The following is a 20619-nucleotide window of genomic DNA, read 5'->3' on the forward strand; positions in this document are numbered from 1 at the left end:
GGAAGTTCACTGTCAGCCATTTAGGAAACTCCACATATGGGCACATACTAGAGGTGCTGATGTGATGATCTCTACAGCTAATGGAAGAGCTTCAAAACTGATCTGTTCAGAAAATAATGGATTAATGCAGGGGTCCTTGATGACCCTGCTCCAAGGCCAAAACTGGTGTGTGTTCTCATATGTTGGTACCTGTGCCTTACAGGATGTTAAATATTTTGACCATCATTTCTATAGGAGTGAAAGTCTTATTTAAAACAAAACAAAACAAAATAAATCACTTTTTGAAATGGAATAGTCAGGTATACATTTGTAGGTTGATTTCTAAACCCTAGTTTTTTTTTTTTGTTTGTTTTGAGACAGTCTCACTCTGTCACCCAGGCTGCAGTGCAGTGGTGCAATCTCGGCTCACCGCAACCTCTGCCTCCCAGGTTCGAGTGATTCTTCTGCCTCAGCCTCCCGAGTAGCTAGGATTACAGGCACACGCCACCATGCCCGGCTAATTTTTGTATTTTTAGTAGAGATGCAGTTTCACTGTGTTGGCCAGGCTGGTCTCTAACTCCTGACCTCAAGTGATCCGCCTGCCTCAGCCTCCCAAAGTGCTGATATTTCTAAACTCTACTTCTGACTTAAAATGTTTCAAAATTAGGAAATATTTCAAATGGTTAGAAAAGTCAGAAAATAATACTACAGATCATCATGCATCCACCACCAAAATTTAATAGATGTTATCATTTGCTTCATATATCTCCTTTTTTTTTTTTCTTTTTGAGATGGAGTCTCTCTCTGTCACCCAGGCTGGAGTACAGTGGCGTGATCTTGGCTCACTGCAACCTCCACCTCCCGGGTTCAAGAGATTCTCCTGCCTCAGCCTCTTGAGTAGCTGGGATTACAGGCACCCACCACCACGCCTGGCTAATTCATTTTTATTTTTAGTAGAGATGGGGTTTCATCATGTTGGCCAGGCTGGTCTCGAACTCCTGACTTTGTAATCCGCCCGCCTCGGCCTCCCAAAGTGCTGGGATTACAGGCATGAGCCACCGCGCCCAGCACATATCTCTTTCTTAAAAAGGAAATGATATGGATATAGCCAATCCCATCTCCTTATCCCTATCCTCTTTTTCCTTCCTTCTCCAGAGGTAACTACTGTCCTGAAGTTAGTGTGTATCATTCCCATGCATGTTTCCATAAATTATCTACATATGTGTATATATCCATGAATAATATATAGTATTGTCTTTGTGCTTTAAAAATTTATGTAGGAGATGGATGACAGTGATGGCTAAACAATAATGTGAATGTACTTAATGCCTCAGAACTGTACATATAATAAAACAGTAAATATTGTTATGTATATTTTACCACAATAAAAACATGTAAATTATATTACACCTTACGTATCCTTTTGCAATTTTCTCTTTTATCCATGCAACATTATATTTTTGACTATTAATGGTTTTACATGTAGATCTAGCTCATTCATTTTTACTGTTGTATAAATGTTCCATCATTTGACCAACCCCCTGTTAATGGATTATTAGGTTGTTTCTATTTTTTATACTATAGTTAATATCATAGCACGTCTTATGCATGTGTGTACTTGTGACTGTCCATACACTTTTCTTCAGTCAAGCACCTTCTAGCTCATCTCTCTGATGTTGCAATTTTTCCCCTTTAGTTGAACAATGAATTCTCCAAGTAAACAGAATTAAATTAGGGCTGTGTCTGTACAATCAATGAAGTCTGAAAGAAGAAAATTTGAATACAGTCAAAGAATTTTGAAAACAAAATGTTTATTACAAATCTTGAAAATAATCTACTTAATAATAATTATTAGCTTAAAAAGGTATTTTAATGCTTATCCTCTTTCTCATCATCATACTTTATTCAGTACTTAATCTGTGCCAGGCACTGTTTAACCCATCTTGTGTCATTTCATCCTCTATAAACCCATAATGAAGGTAGGTACTATCTCCATTTTACAGATGACAAAACAGTGGCTCAAAGATGGATTCAAAATAAATTTGAACCCATTTTTATCTGTACTATTCCAAAGTCCCTGGTTTTAACCACTGCAAACACTTCCTAAGATTTCCAAATTTCACAGGGCTCAAATTGGAGAGGCACATGGTATGATTTAAGGGTCACTAAAAAGTCTGCCCACCTGCCTTAAATACGTTATATCTTTATGACAGGAAGAGTCTTCCAGCTGGACACAAACTCTAGAGATGTTAAGAAGATATATTGTTAAATCTGACCATATGAAGTTAGAAAATTCTATAGGGTTAAAAAAAGAGAAAAAAACGACAAGCTTGGAAAAATATTTGGAACACATATAAAAGATGAAGGGATGTTTTTCTTAATTTCCAGAACAGAAAGGACAACAGCTCAGTAGAAAAATTGGAAGAGGATATGAAAGTGAATTTACCAAAAAAGAAATACAAATGGTCACAACAGATATGAAATGAGACTCAAATTCATTGATAATTAAAGGAATGAAAATTAAAGTTACAAGCTACAAGACACCATTTCCCGCTGATCAGATGGGCATACATTAGGAGGTTTATACTGAGAGCTGCTGAGGGTATTGCAGACTGGCACTCTGATACACTATTAGTGTAAATATGTTCAATCTTTTGGGAGGACAATTTGGCAATATCTACTGCTGCTAAAAATTAAGCATATGTATATACTCACAAAAGTTCTCCAAAATATATGAACCGGGTCATTCATTGCAGCACTGTAATAATAAAAGATTAAAAACAAGCAACAAGTATATCAAGAGGCAACTGGCTTAATATGTTATGGTGTATCCATATGTTATAATATCGTGCAGCTCTTAAAAACAAAGAGGTAGATATGTACCTGCTTTTATGGAAAGATCTTCAAGACATATTATTAAATAAAAGAAGCAGGGTGAGGAGTCATTTATATGGTATGGTTTCCTTTTATGTAAGGGAAATATATATGTACAGGTCTGGAAGGAATCTCGAAAGCCTGTTAAAATTGGTTATCTTTACAGAGAGAGACCTGGGTATGTGTGTTTGTGGCAAAGAAGCCTGAAATTTCTTTTGTATCTTTCTATACAGTTTGAACTATCAAACCATAGACATTTATTACTTTTACATTTTTATGTTTCCATGTCAAGAGTGCTTATCTAGACGGTAGGATTGTGGGCCTTTTAAATTTTTCTTCTTTCTCCTACTCTTTAAAAAAAATAAGTGTGATTTAAATATCTTTTACTACTGGCCTGCCAGGATTCCTTCAAGGTCTTCCATTTAGGTTTCTTCCTTGACTTACGGTATTGCCCCATCAGCAGGTCTCCCGTAACATGCTCAGGTGGGAGTAACCCATTGTCAACCATCAGTACTATGACACTCCTTCTTGGAGAGCTGTCATCTATGAAAACAGAGAGCTGAGTCCTCAGAAATCGGGCCATAGGACAAGACAGGGTGTCTTGATTAAAGATTAAAAACAAGCAACAAGTATATCAAGAGGCAACTGGCTTAATATGTTATGGTGTATCCATATGTTATAATATCGTGCAGCTCTTAAAAACAAAGAGGTAGATACATACATGCTTTTATGGAAAGATCTTCAAGACATATTATTAAATAAAAGAAGCAGGGTGAGGAGTCATCTATATGGTATACACACCCTTTGTATTTACAGGGTGTGTATGTGAGAAAATAACATACATGTATTTTTAAGAAAAATACAAAAGTTGCATTTTATTTCATAACTAGACATCAACTCAAAAAGTAATATCTGGTCTTTTGTTGAATTATAATAAATGCTCAGAAAATTAAAGAGAAGAAAATAAAAGTCACTTATAATTACTTACGCCCTTATGTAGCAATTATCACTGCTAACATTTACATATACTCCCTTTCAAACTTTCTCTATGTAGAGAAATATATAATATATAGTAATATATAATATATAGTAATATATAATATATAGTAATACATAATATAAATTATATAATATATAGTAATATATAATATAAATTATATAATATATAGTAATATATAATATATAATTATATAATATGTAATATATATATTACCCTTACATCCTTACAGATGAGGCAGCATACAGTACACACAGCTTTGTGTCCTGAACTTTTCATTGAATGCTATTTTGTGAATATCTTCTTTACACCTGCAGGGGTGTACCAAGGTTTGGGGGAGCGGGTGGGAGTGGTTGGTTCTGGGTGTACAGAGTAAGGGGAAGTGCATTTTCTGTTGAAATCTTAAAAAACAATAATAAACCTGGTGAAAGTAGGTCTGCTTTAACTATCAACATTCGCTGGAAATTCCAAATAATGTCAGGGATAAAATACTTCTTCCACTGTCGCATCCCCCTTTACTATGCCACTTATACCCATCCAGTTCTGATTAGGGAAGACAGGAGACAAAAAGGTGGATTTCTATCTAGGAGAGATAGACTGAGGGCTGCCACAAGGGGCTCAGAGTTAGCCAGGGTGTCACTGAAAGATGGGAAGAGGAGACATTTCAAACATCCCCTATTTTCTGCTTAGATCTGTCCAGCTTAGATAACTTTTAAACATATGCTTGATGTAAAAAAAAAAAAAAAAAAAAAAAAAAAAAACAAAAAAACAGCTGACTATGAGGTACTCCTGGTTGTTTTTTTTCCAAACAAAAAAAAACCCAGAAGCTGTCTTTATGTTGCATATAACTTATGTCATTAATGATGCTGTTGTAAGTGCCCTGAGTAGTGACATCTATAAACCCTGGGCTGAAGTGGCCAAAATTGCAATCAATTGTTCAATTATAAAATAAAAAAATGAACTCCCTTACTCTATTTCCAGCTGCGTTTTAGCCTGTGACAGTGTTAAATTCATGGATTTCCAAAGAAATCTTAGTTTGCTGCATGTTGTTTGAATTTTACGCTATACAACTACTAATTTATCCAGTATTTCTGGAGGATCAATGAAGCTAAAATGATCTTTTATGACTCTGCTAGTGTAGAGTGAATATTCTGGATTCCCTAGGAAGTCAACACACTGTAGACTTCAGATTCCTTCAAAAATCAGCAAAGCATGCTAGACTCACCAGGAAATGACTTCCCAATTTCTTTAATTTTATAGTCAGCTCCATGCATTTGGTAATCGTGAGATTACTGGACCATCTTGTATTGATGGTGGAGTAATATGGAGCCATGATCAAAGTTCAACTCTAATACAGCTTTATGTTTTAGAATCTTAAAAACAAACATTTTGCATGGAAAGAAATGTCCTAATTAACTTCTGAAGAATTTGTACATTAAAACACCTTACCCTGCTGGAGAAGACTGATAAAGCAAACGTACTACCTTTTGCTGAAGAGAAACTGTATTTAGAAGGAACTTGCTATTCTCATAAAACTTTTAATAGGAAGAAGTGAATCAAATTTCTTAATTACCATTTTATGGTTGGTAAAAGGGCAAATTACATGCCATCCATTTCTAAACTTCTAAATGTCTCTGGTGCTTTTAATTAAAGCTGCCACCTAGAAACTACTAAAGCAATTTTACACAATTAGTTATTTATAGGTTACCATAATACACCACTCAAAATATGATTTCAGTGATTTGCAGCCTCTTAGTGTGTGATCTCTGTCACTTTTTTGGCAGGGGTGGGGAGGACTCTTCTTTTTCATCAGCTGAGGCAGATAAGAAAAGTGTGACATTGAGGAGCTGTGATAGGGAAGCAAAGTTATTTTGGCTAGCGATTTAAATAAAAAGAGGAACCAGAATTCCAAGCTGTCAGTCTTTGCATGTAGGCGTCCAAGTTTCATTCTAGACAATACTGCGGAGATGAAGTATATCAGTGCTATTCCTCCATCTCCTCCCACTTTGCAGCTATTCTGCCATATACCTAGCACCACACTTCTCCATGCTACCTTCAGTGGTTCCCACCCAGGCTTGTCCTTCTCAGGTGATCTTGTCAATCCAAACATATCCATCTTCTGCTCCATTCCCTCCAGGCCTCCATAAAGTGTTTTAATGAAGAATTAATATGCTGCTCTCCTAGACAATTCCCTGTACCACGTACTAAGTTCACATCTGAAGAAAATCCTTATGGAATGAATTTAATTGTGAAATAGTACGCTGCTAAGGGAATTACTTTAGTTAGATGGGCCTTGTGGGGCTCCCCCAAATATAACATGTACAAGGAACTAACACTAGAATTGCTGCATCTCAAGGTGAGGAGGGGTCGGCTGGTCAAATCACATACAACATGTGAATTCCATCCTACCTTGACTCTTGCTTCTTCTGTGGCACCCATCCTACCTAGAAATTATCAAGTCTCAGATTGACCTACAAGGACATAATGTTTCCTTCCTTCCAAAGTAACTTATTCCATATATGGGTCACTATTATAATTATTATTACTATAGCAACAAAACAGCAAGACTGATCATAACAGTAGGTAATACTGTTATGTAATACAGTAACATACTTTATGCTGGGTGTCACACTAGGCAATTTACATACATTATCCAACAACCCCGTTGTGTAGGCACTATTACTAGTTTTCCAACTTTACAGATGAGGAATCTGAAGCTCAAGGAAGTTAGGTGACTTGCCTAAGGTTAAACATTTAATTAGCAGTGGATCTGGGATTTGCCTCCATTTCTGTTTGACTCCAAAACCTGAAAAATTATCTACCATGGTATCTGGCCTCTAAAATATTACGTCTGTGTTTTCTAGAATCTGATGCACACATGAAAATTAAGACAAATGCAGAAGAAAAAGTCATTTAATAATGCATCTGTGGCTTTATAAAAATTGAAAAAACTTAATATAGGTCTTCCAACCATGGATGCTACCTAGACCAAACAGGCAATGAGCCAAGGCTAGATGTAAGTGCCTTCCTTTTGTCTGACTTCTCTCATCGACAGCTTACGGCTTTGGGATTGCAACAGAACAGGCCGGAAGGTCCTCAAGCTCCAGTTGCTGACATAATCTAAGGCCAAAATCTTTTGACTACCCTAAGCAGATGCATTAGATGAATTGTGCATAAAAAACAGGTTAAGCTCTAATTCTGGTTGCATAATAGGCACTAACTCTTCTGTTACAGTTACAGTAAGCTGAGAGACCAATAACAGTGTTTGAGACAGAAACCCCCCCTAAATGAAAACGGCACAAGGTCATTGAAGGAGAAAGAACAAATATTTTGCCTGAATTTTAAGGCTTTATCAAACATATTCTTTTCAAGATGTTTCTGATTCTAAAACAAGGTTGTTGGAGTAAAATTCTCATAGGAAATGTCTTGAAACTGGGCTAGGAATTTGGCCATGAGTGGTAGAATGCTGTCTTACCCAGAAGGAAGACTTCAGTAAGTGCCTCTCCCAAACCTTTCCCACTTACATCCTCATTTTAAGTAGAACAGATCCACTTCTCTGAGAACACGGAGGCTATCAGGATGAAGAATCATCACTCTTCTAGCTTCTCCTACCTACAAACTGATCCTCATCCCTATACCCTACCCATAATCGCTTCAGTCTCCCCTCCTATTCTAGGCCTACTTCCTTCCAGTTTCCTCCATGATTTGATTTATTCCCCGTCTTCTTTATCTTTCCATTGACTGATAAGCATTGCCACATCTCCCCTTATAGAAAAAGCCTTCCTGAGTTCATTGGCCTCCCACGATTTATCACTCCATCTCTCACATTCGAGCTTCTCAGAAGAGTGATCTTCACCAGTGATATTTATTTTCTCATCTCTCATGGGCTCATCAAATGACTAAAATCTGGCTTCCACCTCTACCACCATCCAAACCACCAATGGTAGGGTCACCAATGAACTCCTCATTGCCTAATGCAATAGCTACAAATGTGTGACACTTGATACTGTTTTTCACACCTCCTTGAAATGAACTACTCTCTGGCTTCCTGGACAGTGTGCTCTTTTGGTCCACCACCTTTTTTTCTGAAGGTTTCTGCTCTGTTTCCTTCATTAGATCCCCTTCCATTGCCAATCTTTTTTTTTTTCATTATTATTATACTTTAAGTTTTAGGGTACATGTGCACAATGTGCAGGTTTGTTACATATGTATCCATGTGTCATGTTGGTGTGCTGCACCCATTAACTCGTCATTTAGTATTAGGTATATCTCCTCATGCTGTCCCTCCCCCATCCCCCCACCCCACAACATCCATTGCCAATCTTATACAGGTGAGTACTCCCTGTCATTTATTTGCCCCAGTTTTGCTCCAGCACATTTATTACCCTGTCGCCAACATTATCAAAACCGTACGCACAAGGTGGACATCTCTCCTGCTTCAAATCCTTTCCCTATAGGATAGAATCCAAACTTCCTTTTCTTGCTTCTGCCCTCCCTTTCCTATTACTCTCCGATATTCTTACTCTAAGAATACTGAATTATTTGCAGTTTCCTAAATATACCATTCTTTTTATCCATGCTATGGCTTACCCGTAATTTTGTTGAGGGATGTCCCTAGTGTCAATCTAAATGGCTTTGTTACCAAGATGGATCCTATGCTAAAGGAATTTAGGAAAAACCATACCACTTCCATTGAACAGGAGAACCAAAAGAACATTCTACGTCTGTTTCTTTACTACACTGTCTCCCTCATAGACACCAGTGACATCAGCAAAAAGTCACTGATTATAGCCTTAGCATCTTTCCATTAACCCCAAATATAACTTTTCACAATAGCACGCAGATGCCAGGAGAATGAGTAGGGCTTCAGAATGCACTTCAGCTAGACCTGATAGGGACAAAAACAGATTGTTTGTGTCTAGACTTTATTATTCCCAGATTTCTTAATTTCCAGTAAAGTTAAGATGAATCCTGTAAGGTTAGGGTCATGTATACCCTAAAAACACTTTTGGAAGCCGTCAAGATTTAAGGATCATTTCCTTCCTATGGAACAGCTCAGAGGCTGTTTGCACTTGTCTGGATGTTGCCTAAGTTCTGCTCCTGCTGAGTTCTGAGGTCAGTTTGCCTGAAGATGTACATGAAAATAGAGATATAACCTTTGGTGAGGTCCAAGAGAACCAAATTAAGTCACTGATTAATTTCATCCTGTCCAGTCACTCCTTCACCTTCTGTATCTACTTAAAAAAATAAATGCATCCAGCTTGTCACAAATTTTATTTTATATCCCCACCTAGTACCATTTCACATTCTGCTTAAGTACTTGGTCATCTATTACATGACTCATTAGTTCGAGTTCTCTGTAGAATTAAAGAAAGTTGCAGTAAAAATAATAAATGGAACCTAAGTTTCAACTACATCATCCATGCATGTTTTAAAAGCATCTTTCAAAGTCAATTCAAACTCATATACAATGCCAGGGATTAGTACTCCATCAACCTCTTTTCTAAACTTTTTTTCTTTGTCCCATTACATTGAAGTATTGATGAGTAAAATGGCAAATGTTTCTCTTTATTGGGATTCAGATCAAAGTGCATAAAACTGGATCAGATAAAGACTTCCTCCCAGGAGAAGTACCCAGAGGCTATCATATGAAATTCTATCTGGGGACGCTTCCATTTTTCCTTCAAACAAAATTTGCAGTTACTACTGTAGTCAAGAAATTTAATAAAATGAAGGTTTCCTGCCTGTGTCCCTTAAGGAAAATTTGGTGAAGTTTCTAATTACAGAATCTTCCAAAGAGAAGTGACAAGGTTTCCTGGAGATTTATTTGAATAATTACATTTACAGAGTACTATGGGTACACTACTAGGTCAGAAAAATCTGAGAAATGGTTTTAATAGGAAAAGGAAACTAGACTAAAAGTTATTTATCTTGTAAATAAAAATATTTTGTTCCCATTGAATACATGTCCTCAGATTGAAAAGCATTTCTTTCCCCCAGTATTTCCATCCTTCCCAGAGATCATGGATTTTAGCAGAAAGGCAGACAGTGTGGTATGGTGAAGTAAAGTGTGGCCGAGGTGGGCGGATCACGAGGTCAGGAGTTCGAGAACAGCTTGACCAACATGGTGAAACCCCGTCTCTACTAAAAATACAAAAATTAGCCAGGCGTCATGGCCCCTTCCTGTAATCCCAGCTACTCAGGAGGCTGAGGCAGGAGAATCGCTGGAACTCGGGAGGCGGAGGTTGCAGTGAGCCGTGATCGTGCCACTGCACTCCAGTCAGGGTGACAGCGAGATTTCGTCTCAAAAAAAAAAAAAAAAAAAAAAAAAATGGCACCATGGGTTTTTCGGAGTCAGGCAGACCTGGTTTGAATTCCAGTGCTGTTATCTGTAAACTGTGTGACACTGGGTAAATTTCTTTTTTTAAAAATAACTTTTATTTTAGGTTCAGTGGTACATGTGTAATATGTCCGGGTAAATTTCTTAACCTGTCTGATTCTCTATTTCCTCTTCTGTACAATGGGACTAATGCTATTTACATCATGCATTGTTATGAAGATCAGAGGAACTGCGTAAAATATCTAGCACAGTGTATGGCACACAGTAGGCATTGAACAAGTTATAGTTACAGTTATTTTAATACATTAGAGCTGAAAGGGAGATCATCCTGAGCCCTTCAGTTTACAACTGAGGAATTTCAGGACCCAGTGTTTAAATGCCCAATGTCATAAAATTAGTCAATGGCACCACTCAGCCTATCTTCATGTTCAGGTAAGTGAAACCACAGTGAGGTACGGTGACTTGCACGGAGTCATTGAAAGAAAACATGGGCATTACATGTATTGAAAAAGAAAGTCCAGGCTCCCTCACTTGGTATTTACCAGAACTTGCTGCCATTGCTAAAAACCAAAACCAAAACCAAAACAAAACCAAAACAAAAAAAAATCCCATGGCTTCTGACCTGTTACCTTTCGCTGACTGGTTTTTAACTCCATTGGATAATTTACTCCGAATTTAGAATGAATGATCTCAAAAGCAAATTTTATTTCATCCTATTTTTAGAATAGATTTAGAGAGTAAATTAGCTGTCGTACAGATTAACATTTATTTGACTTACCTTGCATAATTAAGGACATGTTGGAGAGCCTTCCTATAATTGCAATATGTTGCTTGTTAAAGTCTTGGAGCAAGCTCTTTTCCCTAACCTAGAAATGGTGCTCCCTAGAAGTACATTTCCATTTTCTACTGATCTACAGCTTTTCTTTATTAGCTTCTAGGTGGAGGGAAAAATCAAACCTCTCCTTAAAGAAATTCATTAAACGTTTGCTGTCTACTAAGTGGAAGGAAGAAGGAGCTGATGTACAGGGTAGTTTTAAAGCAAAAAACAAACAAATTGGGCTTTCTTGAGAAACAAAGAATCTGTAGGAGAACCTCAAAGATGAAATGAGCAATTAGCAATACTCTCCTCTCGTTTTGTGCACTGTAATAACTTTTTGCATGATTTTTCCTTTTATGGAAGTCATGAAATCACCCTGCAGCATTTCATTTAAAGAGAATCTCACTTCTAATTCACTGACAAAGGTGAGTGCTGACTATATTCAGCATGGAGGTAGGTGCCATAGCTAGGCACCTAAGTGTTCTGACCAGCATTTTCAGAGCAACTGATGGCTGGACATAGGTTCTGCCATCTGAGTTATTATAAAGATCACTAACAGGGTCTTCAAACATTGTTAGCATGGTTGAAGGAGATGTGGTGGCTACCTAGTGTGAACCACACATCCCACTCCTTTCAGCATTCTAGTTCACTCACTGGATCAAAGCAGATGTTGACAACACCAGCTTCAGGATCATTATGTGTAAGCTGTCCCAGATGGATTAGACATTTAGCTGTCGGAAGTCTGGGCTAGATGTTCTCAGGGCTCTCTTATTGCTTTGGAATGAATGAAGTGTACCAGATTATGGCAAAGGAAGCTCTTGGATAGAAAGATGAGTAAATCAAGACAAAGGAAAATGTAGTAGTGGCTATGACAAGAAGAAAAACTTAGTTTAATATTAGCTTTGATACATAAATTTCAGCACTCTCATTACTGATGCTTTAAGAGTTCATGTAAATCTTGTTCATCAGTACTTTATTATTGCTGCTTTCCAAGAAAAAAAAAAGCTGCAGTGAACCAATTATTTGCTTTATTTGGAAAAGCTAAAATATTCATTCTCTGTGTGGCAGGCTGAATGTGGTAGTTGAGGTGAATGGTTTTCAAACTAGCAGCAACTCAGGAGGATGTCAATTTAAAGCACAATACAAGCTTGATTCCTCTCTATTTTTTATGCAGAAATCTTTATAATACCCTCAAGAATTTTAAACCCGTGTAAAAGGTGAGACCCAGCCTAATGTATTTTCTTGAAAGATGAGCTGATCACATGTTGCACCCGAGTTATTTATTCAATCATTAAATATTTATCGTGGACCCACTATGTATAAGGAAAGAGCTGGCACAGAGAAATAAAGAAAAAATTTACCATAATACTTGGGGGGGGGGCTTGTGTTCCCTTAGGGAAAATAAATCATCCCCTGTAAACACCACTGAAATTCCTTTTAGGAATTCCTGGCATAGATAAGAGTTACTTAATTGATCAATTACACAATAAGTGTGTGTAGTGGGTCCCACACTATGCTAGAAGTTGGTGGCGAAGTGGGGAAAATTCCATGATATTAGATGTGATTTCCCGTCTCAAGCAACTTATTTCAGTAGAAAAAACCTCCCATTCATGAAAGCACTGGAAGCAAAAGAAGGCAAAATAAAATCAAGTGCTAATTGTGTAGTGTAGACACTGTTAAATAAATTCAGATTTAATGGTATGGGGTTAGCCAGAGGGGCTTTATAAAAGACAAAGGCCTTGAAGAAAGTGAAAGCTTTAAACTGTGATACTAGTAGGAATTCAGTCCCAATATAGCAAATGTTAAATGGTTAAAGAGTAACCTCTTAAAATATAAAGTAATAAGTGACCATCTAATAAATTAAACACACTGACCTCACTACATTTATTGGCATGGAAAGATGTTCATAATACATTGTGTGTAAAACAGGTAACAGAACAGCATTATATAATATGATTCTACTCTTAGAGAATTAAAATATCTGATATGCATGGAAAAAGTCTAGAAGGATAAATACTAAAATGTTGACAGTGGTTTTCTACATGTAGTAGGCTTATGGGTGATTTTAATTAAATTTTTTTATTCTCCCTTTTCTAATTTTTCTGCAACAAATGTTTAAATTATTTGTATAATAACTAAGAAAACACTGGCTTTGTAAGCCCAGTAAAATGAATAATTTCTAAAATCACTAACATAAATGCACGCACGTATGCATGCATGCAGACACACACACACACACATACACACACTCACACAAACATCTTGGAGAAGGAACTGAGAAGAGCAGTTAAATAATTAAGATGACAGGGTCAATGATATATGATGACAGACTTAAAAGTTGACTATCCTTCAACTTTGTGGCCTAAGACTGGCAAATGATCCAGAAAACCCAGAAGTTAATTGGGAGACACAGATTTGTTCACTAGATTCTAGGCAATTAAATTAAAGGTTGGTCCTTGAAGACTGAGAAGTAAATTTCGGACAAATAAAAATAAGGCCAAACTCCCACAGAAGGCAACAGAAAAAAATTGGAATTTGTTATTCTAGAGGCAATATCAACTGAAAATATAAGTAATTTCCAGAATGATTCAGATAAATTAACGGAAGAAGGGTTCATTGAAGATTCATAATTTTGTTAAGCAAAAGTCAGGAATGTTTAGGGTCTGTGCGATATTCAACATACTTAGCAGTGGTAGAAGGTAGGCACAGACCTTATCCCAAGCAATGCAGGCTGAAGAGCCAAATCAGGGGTCTGCAGGCTCTCTGCTGGGTCAGGTTAACCCTTTAGTTGCTGGACTGTGGGGAGTTTCCAGGAGGTAACTCTGGGGTGGGCTGTGGTGCCAGGGAGGCACTCTGAGGGTTCTGGCTAATAGTTATTTATCAACTAGAAAAGGAAGCATTTCATTCTTTTAATAACAGTTATAACCATACTAATGAATATTGACTAAAAATACATTATGTGCCTTGGATGTGTCTACTGGGACAGCCTACTTCAATATTTTGGCTCTCAGATGCAAAATATTGAGATTAGTGGATGGGCTAAAGTGTGGCAACAGTCTCGGGATTTTGTAAAGTCAAAATCTTTAGATGACCCAAGGGTGTGTGTGTGTGTGTGTGTATATATATATATATATATATATATATATATGTTTTTTTTACCTCGAGGGCTATTCAGTGAAGCTTCCGATGCTCTCCCACCATCTCCACAATGACTCTGGTCAAAGGGAAGGCACTGATCACCAGTTCCTGCCACCACTTCAAAATTCTTGGACAGATCTTTCGTCTCCACAAGAGATTTCAACTTGTAGACTTTGCGAGTATTGGTGTCTGATAGATAGAGTGACTCAGACACAGGGTCCATAGCCAGATAGTATTTGTGAGCAGGACTTGTGCTAAGGAAGAGAAAAGTAAAGTTATTCAAGGCAATTTTTCAACACGAACCCCCTGGGCTCAGCCTTTTGTCACAAATGGAAAAATCTTTTGATAGCTGAGTGAATTCATTTATCTTCCTTCTTAAGTATCAAGGATATGGATACTTCCCTGTTTTTCTAATAGTGGGTCTAGGTATAAAACAAATCTAATGTGTACTGCTAACCCATAATGATGCTGACATTCCAATACCATCCATTTGGGGGTAGAAAGAAACAGAAGACAGGAAATCTCAATAGATCATTCTTCTCTTATTCTCCATACTCAGTTATCCAATTACCTACTAGATCACTGCTGGGTGTCTCAGTCACCTCAAACTCAACATATCCAAAACAGAAGTTACTTTCTTTTCCTGCTTTCCCCATCCTTCATAAACCTACTTCCTCTCTCTTGGGCTTCTCACCTTGCTTGTGGACAATACCATCTTCCCAGGCCCCAGTTGTCAATTGAAAGGCATGTCCAAAGCTCAAGGAGTGTCGCTAAGGGAGGATCGTGCTGGAGATATACTGCCAAACTTCTTTCCAAGTTTCCCTTTTTCAACTGACTATCACAGTTTTCTAATCTGGTTTTTGTTCTTTCAGGACATAATGGAACTGGTTATATTTAACCTTTTTAAAGTTATAATGGCAATCATATGATTGTGTAATCACATAGTTATACCTCCTAAAAGTGACCCTAAAGTTACCTTGTTTGGATTTTGGCATTCTTGAAACTTTTCTATTACATATTCACATGGAATCTCAAGTTATTTTTATGTGTATAGATGGCTGAGTTTGTTTATTATTTTGATTCTTCCTAATTTTAGTTTTTCAATGGCTACAATAACCTTAGTTTTGGAGACATTTTACTTGAACTTAAGGTTCGTGTAATACTGACATCATCCAAACCCCAAATGTGGAAGTCATCCCTAATCCCTCTTTTGCTCTCCACATGCAATTGTGCCTGTAAACTAACTTTCAGAAACATTCTCATCTTCCATCTCTATGCCATTACATTAGTTCTATCTTTCATCATCTCTGGCCTGGAATGTTTTCTATAGATCGATATGTAGGATGTGTTTTTGAAATCTTAAATCATTTTTTTCCCATGCTGCCTGCAGAGTTACTCTGATCATTTGGCTCCCATCTTTAAAAACTTTTTAATGTTTCTTGGTGTGTTAGCCAAGCCTTTCTTCTCTTCATTCATTCTTACATGTCTTTTGAGGCTTTATTTGGGCATCATCTCCTGAAGGAAGCTTTCCCAGTCTTCCCTTCTCCAGTCTGGGTTATTTGCATTATCTTACCTCTATTCTGGGGATTACATATCATATTAAATTATTTGTTTATGTGTTGTTTGCATCTCCCTCTCCTGCCCTGCCAGTTGCAATAAAGCTTGGTGGAGAGCAATCTTGTCTTGCTCATCTCTGATATGCTCATTGCCCATACCTCTGCCTAGCACCCAGTTGTCAAAGCCAAAAACCAGAAGCCATTCTTTTCTACTTCCTTCTTTCCACCATTTCCCACATCCAGTGAAAGGTGGCTTTTAAATTCTACTTTCTAAATTGTTCTCCAGTCTGCTCATTTCTTTTTATCTCTGCTGTTTCTACTCTAAGGCCTCATCATCTCTCATCTGAACTACTTCCTTGGTACCATTTCAGTATTGTGTATTTGTTTACTAATTCATTAAAAATCATTTATTAAGTGCATACAATGTATCCAAGAACTGTGCTATGTTCTAGAGACCTACTTGTGTGCAAGATACACACAGCTTCTTTATGAAACTCACAGTCTAGTGGGAGAGACAGATAAGTAGACAGGATATGACTACCATGAGTCCAAGTGTTATGACAGGAGAAACAGAAGGAGAGAAATTAGTAAAGAAAAGGGACTTGTATCTTAGCAGCACCTATCATATGGTATTAGCATTATTTTTTAAATTTATTAAATGAAGTCCATACTTATTAGATTTCCTTAGTTTTTACCTAATGTTCTTTTTCTGTTCCAGGATCCCATCCACGATAACAAATTATATTTAGTCGTCATGTCTTCTTAGGCTCTTCTGTGACAGTTTCTCAGATTTTTCTTGTTTTTGATGACCTTAACAGTTTTGAGGAGTACTGGTCAGGTATTTTGTAGAATACCCTTGACTGAAATGTGTCTGATTGTTTTTTCTTACAGTTAGACAGGGGTGATAGGCTTTTGGGAGGAAGAGCACAGAGGTAATAAAGTGCCATTCTGATCAAATTATATCAAGGGTACATACTACCAATATGATGTACACTAATGGGTTTGACCTTGATCTCCTGGCTGAAATAGTGTTCGTCAGATTTCTTCACTGTAAAGATACTCTTTCTCCCCTACTTTCCACACTTTACTCTTTGGAAGGAAGTAACTATGCGTAGCCAACACTTAAGGAGTAGAAAGTTATGCTCCACCTCCTTGAGGGTGGAGTATCTACATAAATTATTTGGAATTCTTCTAAATGGGAGCTTTATCTCACCTCCATCTATTAGTAATTCAACCATTTATTTATATCAGTATGGACTCACGGATATTTATTTTATACTTTGCATTAAATCCAATGCTACTTTATTTTGCTGCTCAAGTTATTCCAGCTTTAGCCATTGGGAGCTCTTTTCGTTGACTCATGTGTCCCTTTGCCATATCCCCATCGATGAGGGATTTTTTTTTAGCCTTTCCTTTCTTTCTGGCACTACAAGATGCTCTGGGCTCATCTGCTATACCCCCTGCCCCAATCCTAGAATCAGCCATTTCTCCAAAGACCCTCTGGTTCCCTTTATTGGAGAATGGTATTAGAAACCAAGATCTGGGTGCTGGGTGTAAGCACTATTTTTTTTCCTAACATATCTTTCTCTCCAACTACACTGTGAGCTCTTTGCAGGCAGGAACCATATTCATCTCTCTATTCTCAGTGCCAATAGAGGGCCTGACAGGATTGGCGCTTAGTACGTGCTAAACTAAACTGAACTGCAGGATATAAAACTAAGACATAAAAGAGTTCAGGCCTTGCTACTTAGGCAAAATGGAGGGGAGAGGGTGGTGAGAACAATCAAGATACCTTTAAGGACTGGAATGCTATTAATTGCATTTGTAATTATATTTGCCCTCCAAGCATATTTATGTATGTTAATAATCATCAGGCCTGCAAATACTAATTTGAGACTGTTTATAGTTTTAGTTGGAAAAAAATAGGTTCAATAGGAATACTTAATTTTTTGCTACTTACCTTCAACAAGTAAGAGAATCCAGTAGATTCCAGGGACACCTCCAACCCTGGAACCACCATAACAGGTGCTGTAAACAAACTATGAAGGGCCCCAACAAACTCTAGAATTGATTTGGTAGCCATACCAGACAAGGCATCTCTTTGGGAAAAACTGCTTCAATAGGGGTTTGAGTAACAGTCTTTACATATATAGTTAGATTTTTGCCTTCAGAATAAAATTTTTCCAATGTGCTCAGATCTTTCTAGAAAAAAGAAGGGGTCACAATCCTTCTTTGAAACAACTATAATACTTTGATAGCCAGTTTGTGGAGTTTCAATTCAGCCAGATTAGTCATGCTTTGTTTAGGAAGAGTCCATAGGCTATTTTTCCAAGAGAAATGCTGTTTTGCTATTTGCACAAAAGCACTTTGGAATGCAGTACATTCATTCATTATTGAATACCCCAGTGTGCCTGTGAGGAAAGTTAGAATTAGCAATCTCTCAAATCTCAGCTGGGGAAACCCAGACACACAGGGAGCTTGTCCCGGCTCACTAACAAGTTTGGGCCCGGACCAAGATTAGACTAGATTATATGTGATTTTGTGTGCAAAATATCATCAGAATACTCTTGCTCTGAAGGCAGCAAAACAAATCAGTGTTCCTGCTTTCTAATGAGCAACATGTCCTATTTTGTTCAGCCAGGCTGTTCTCAAACTTTGTGTACTGGCCTTTAGAAAATAGAATAGCCCAACAAACCAAAGTGAAATCTAATCAATGTTATTTTCTTGATAGCCAGCAGTCAGGAAGGTCCCTCCTATCAATATGTAACTTGCTGTTTCATGCCATTTCTCAAGTGTACTTTAGCTCTTTTGAAGCTGATTTCTTTCTACTTTCTGAAAACAAGCCATACCTGACAAAGAAAAAAACCACTGGACTATATTCCAATTTGCTTTAATCCCTTGTGTCTCAATGCAAATTGCAATTTGAGATATGTGAAGATTTCTTTTACAACTTGGGTGTTAGATTTACTATCACCTTTTGGTTAGTTTTACATTCAAGCAATGCCCTTCAACTTAGCAAAGATCACTTCATTCATGCTAGTTAAAAATCACATAGATTGTTAAATGGGCAATTAATTGTTTATAATTAATACTGTGCAACACTTTACCAGTAAGCAATTTGACAACCAACTTAATTTGCTTAAGGAATCAGTTATGCCAAAGTAGCAAGGCTGATCGTCTGCACTGGCATTCAGGAAGTGGCGTTGCCCAAATGAAATCCAGATTAGAAACCCCATCAGTGCCATTTTGATGACAATTGGCATTCGGGAGTGAACAAATTCAATTTTCTCCTTTGCAATTTCAGGTAATTTAGAACAGTTTTGACAAGTGTAATGCATAAACACATTGAATAGAAATATTCATTATGATTAATTTCAGAGCTATGTACCATTGTCTGTAAACGGTCAGTTTAAGGTTTTCCTATTACTTCTTTTTGGTGGAAAGAAATAGAAACAGTGAGGCCACATAAAAGAAAAAAAGAAAAAATTGTATTAAAGAAGGTCACCATGGTCACTGTCTCTTAATACACTTGAAAACTATATTTCTGGACCTAGGGAGATTGCTGTATTACCTCTTTCTCTACCTGCAATTTGAAAACATCAAATCTATTTGAACTTACCAACTCATTTGTGTTATCACCTTAGGGGAACATAATGAAACTTAAGGCCTTGCTTTCCCATGAAGTACTGAACTGTCAGCTTTCACTTATGAATTCTTTTTAGTATGTTTTGATCCTCCAGCAAATTCTACATAGTGGACCCTTCTTTTGGAAGACACTTGCCTGAGTTATAACTTCCAAATTTATGTTCACACTATTCTTTAACCTTACTGGGGAAGAAAAATTTCCCTATTAACACATTATTAGGAGGTAGTCTCATAGGCAAGAGGGGACATTAGGTAGCTGCTGATGTGATTTGCTTACCTATGTCTGGTATCTCTGTTTCTAGGGTGCACAAGGTATCCACGAGTGGCAAGCAAAAGCAAACAGAGAGTCATCAGTATCATTGAACAAGCCAAACCTAACCAGACACACCAATTCCTAACTCAGATTGTGGCATTTAAAGAGACTCTATGGGGATCATTTAGTCAGGCGTGCAAGCCAAAGTTGATCCAATCTCTCCAGGCTTTGCCTCCTAAGATGGTGTCAAGGCGATTGCATATTTTGTTTGGTGGATGCGCAAAGTTCTAAGGCAGATTTTTCAAAAGGTTCTCTCCGGACCATCTGCATCAGAATCACTTGGATTCTTGCACTTGTGCACTTTCCTAGGGTTCTCCCTAGCCCTATTGAATCAGAATCTTGGGTGGAGGTGGGGCCTGGAAATTTTATTTTTAACAAAGTTGGCTGGCAATTCTGATGCAAAATAAAATTTAGGAACCATTGAACTAGGGGTTGAAGAAGCAGCCACAGCAGAGGGACTATCCATTTTAGGCTTTGGTTTGATAGCCATAAGCACTCTATCAAAGTGTAAAATCACTGTTTTATTATCAAGTTGTGTGTACAGACAGTCATCCCAACACTAACCCTAAACCACTTATCTGATCTCAGAGATAAGATAGGAACATCCGTTGTGCAAATTCCTTAGCAATATTAAAAAGCTCCTTAACAAGTTGAAAGTGTAAGAGTTTTCTTTTAGACCATGACAGAATATCCCTGACATCAAAACTGCTGATCAAAACAACTTCGATAAAACACACTGTACATCAACTGTTAGAGCTTTGTGTCTTCTAGCCATCCATGCTCTAAAGGGCAACTGGGGTAGGCACTAGAGGACTGTTGGGCCAGAAGAAGGACAATACTTTGGTGGCTCCTGATCTGTAAGCCTCTTGGCACAGGGTATTGCCTAGGGCATTTCATGATGGGACCTGGTATGAGGTTTCTCACACAGGGAGTGCAGTCTGTGTATAGGCCTGACTTTGG

The 20619-nt window shown here is 37.6% G+C and overlaps 1 protein-coding gene across 4 annotated transcripts in view; it reads right to left on the reverse strand.

Annotated features, from left to right (window-relative positions):
* TENM1 (teneurin transmembrane protein 1) overlaps nt 1-20619 on the reverse strand; it is an 832777-nt gene that overhangs the window by 91742 nt on the left and 720416 nt on the right. For all 4 annotated transcript variants that reach the window (XM_030807128.1, XM_030807125.1, XM_030807127.1 and 1 more), the window contains 2 exons: nt 19624-19644; nt 14167-14399 (listed from right to left, as the gene is read on the reverse strand). In XM_030807128.1, the coding sequence (XP_030662988.1) occupies nt 14167-14399; nt 19624-19644 (254 nt within the window). The remainder of the gene's footprint in view (nt 1-14166; nt 14400-19623; nt 19645-20619) is intronic.

This window comes from Nomascus leucogenys, chromosome X (assembly GCF_006542625.1).
Source record: "Nomascus leucogenys isolate Asia chromosome X, Asia_NLE_v1, whole genome shotgun sequence".
Lineage (NCBI taxonomy): Eukaryota > Metazoa > Chordata > Mammalia > Primates > Hylobatidae > Nomascus > Nomascus leucogenys.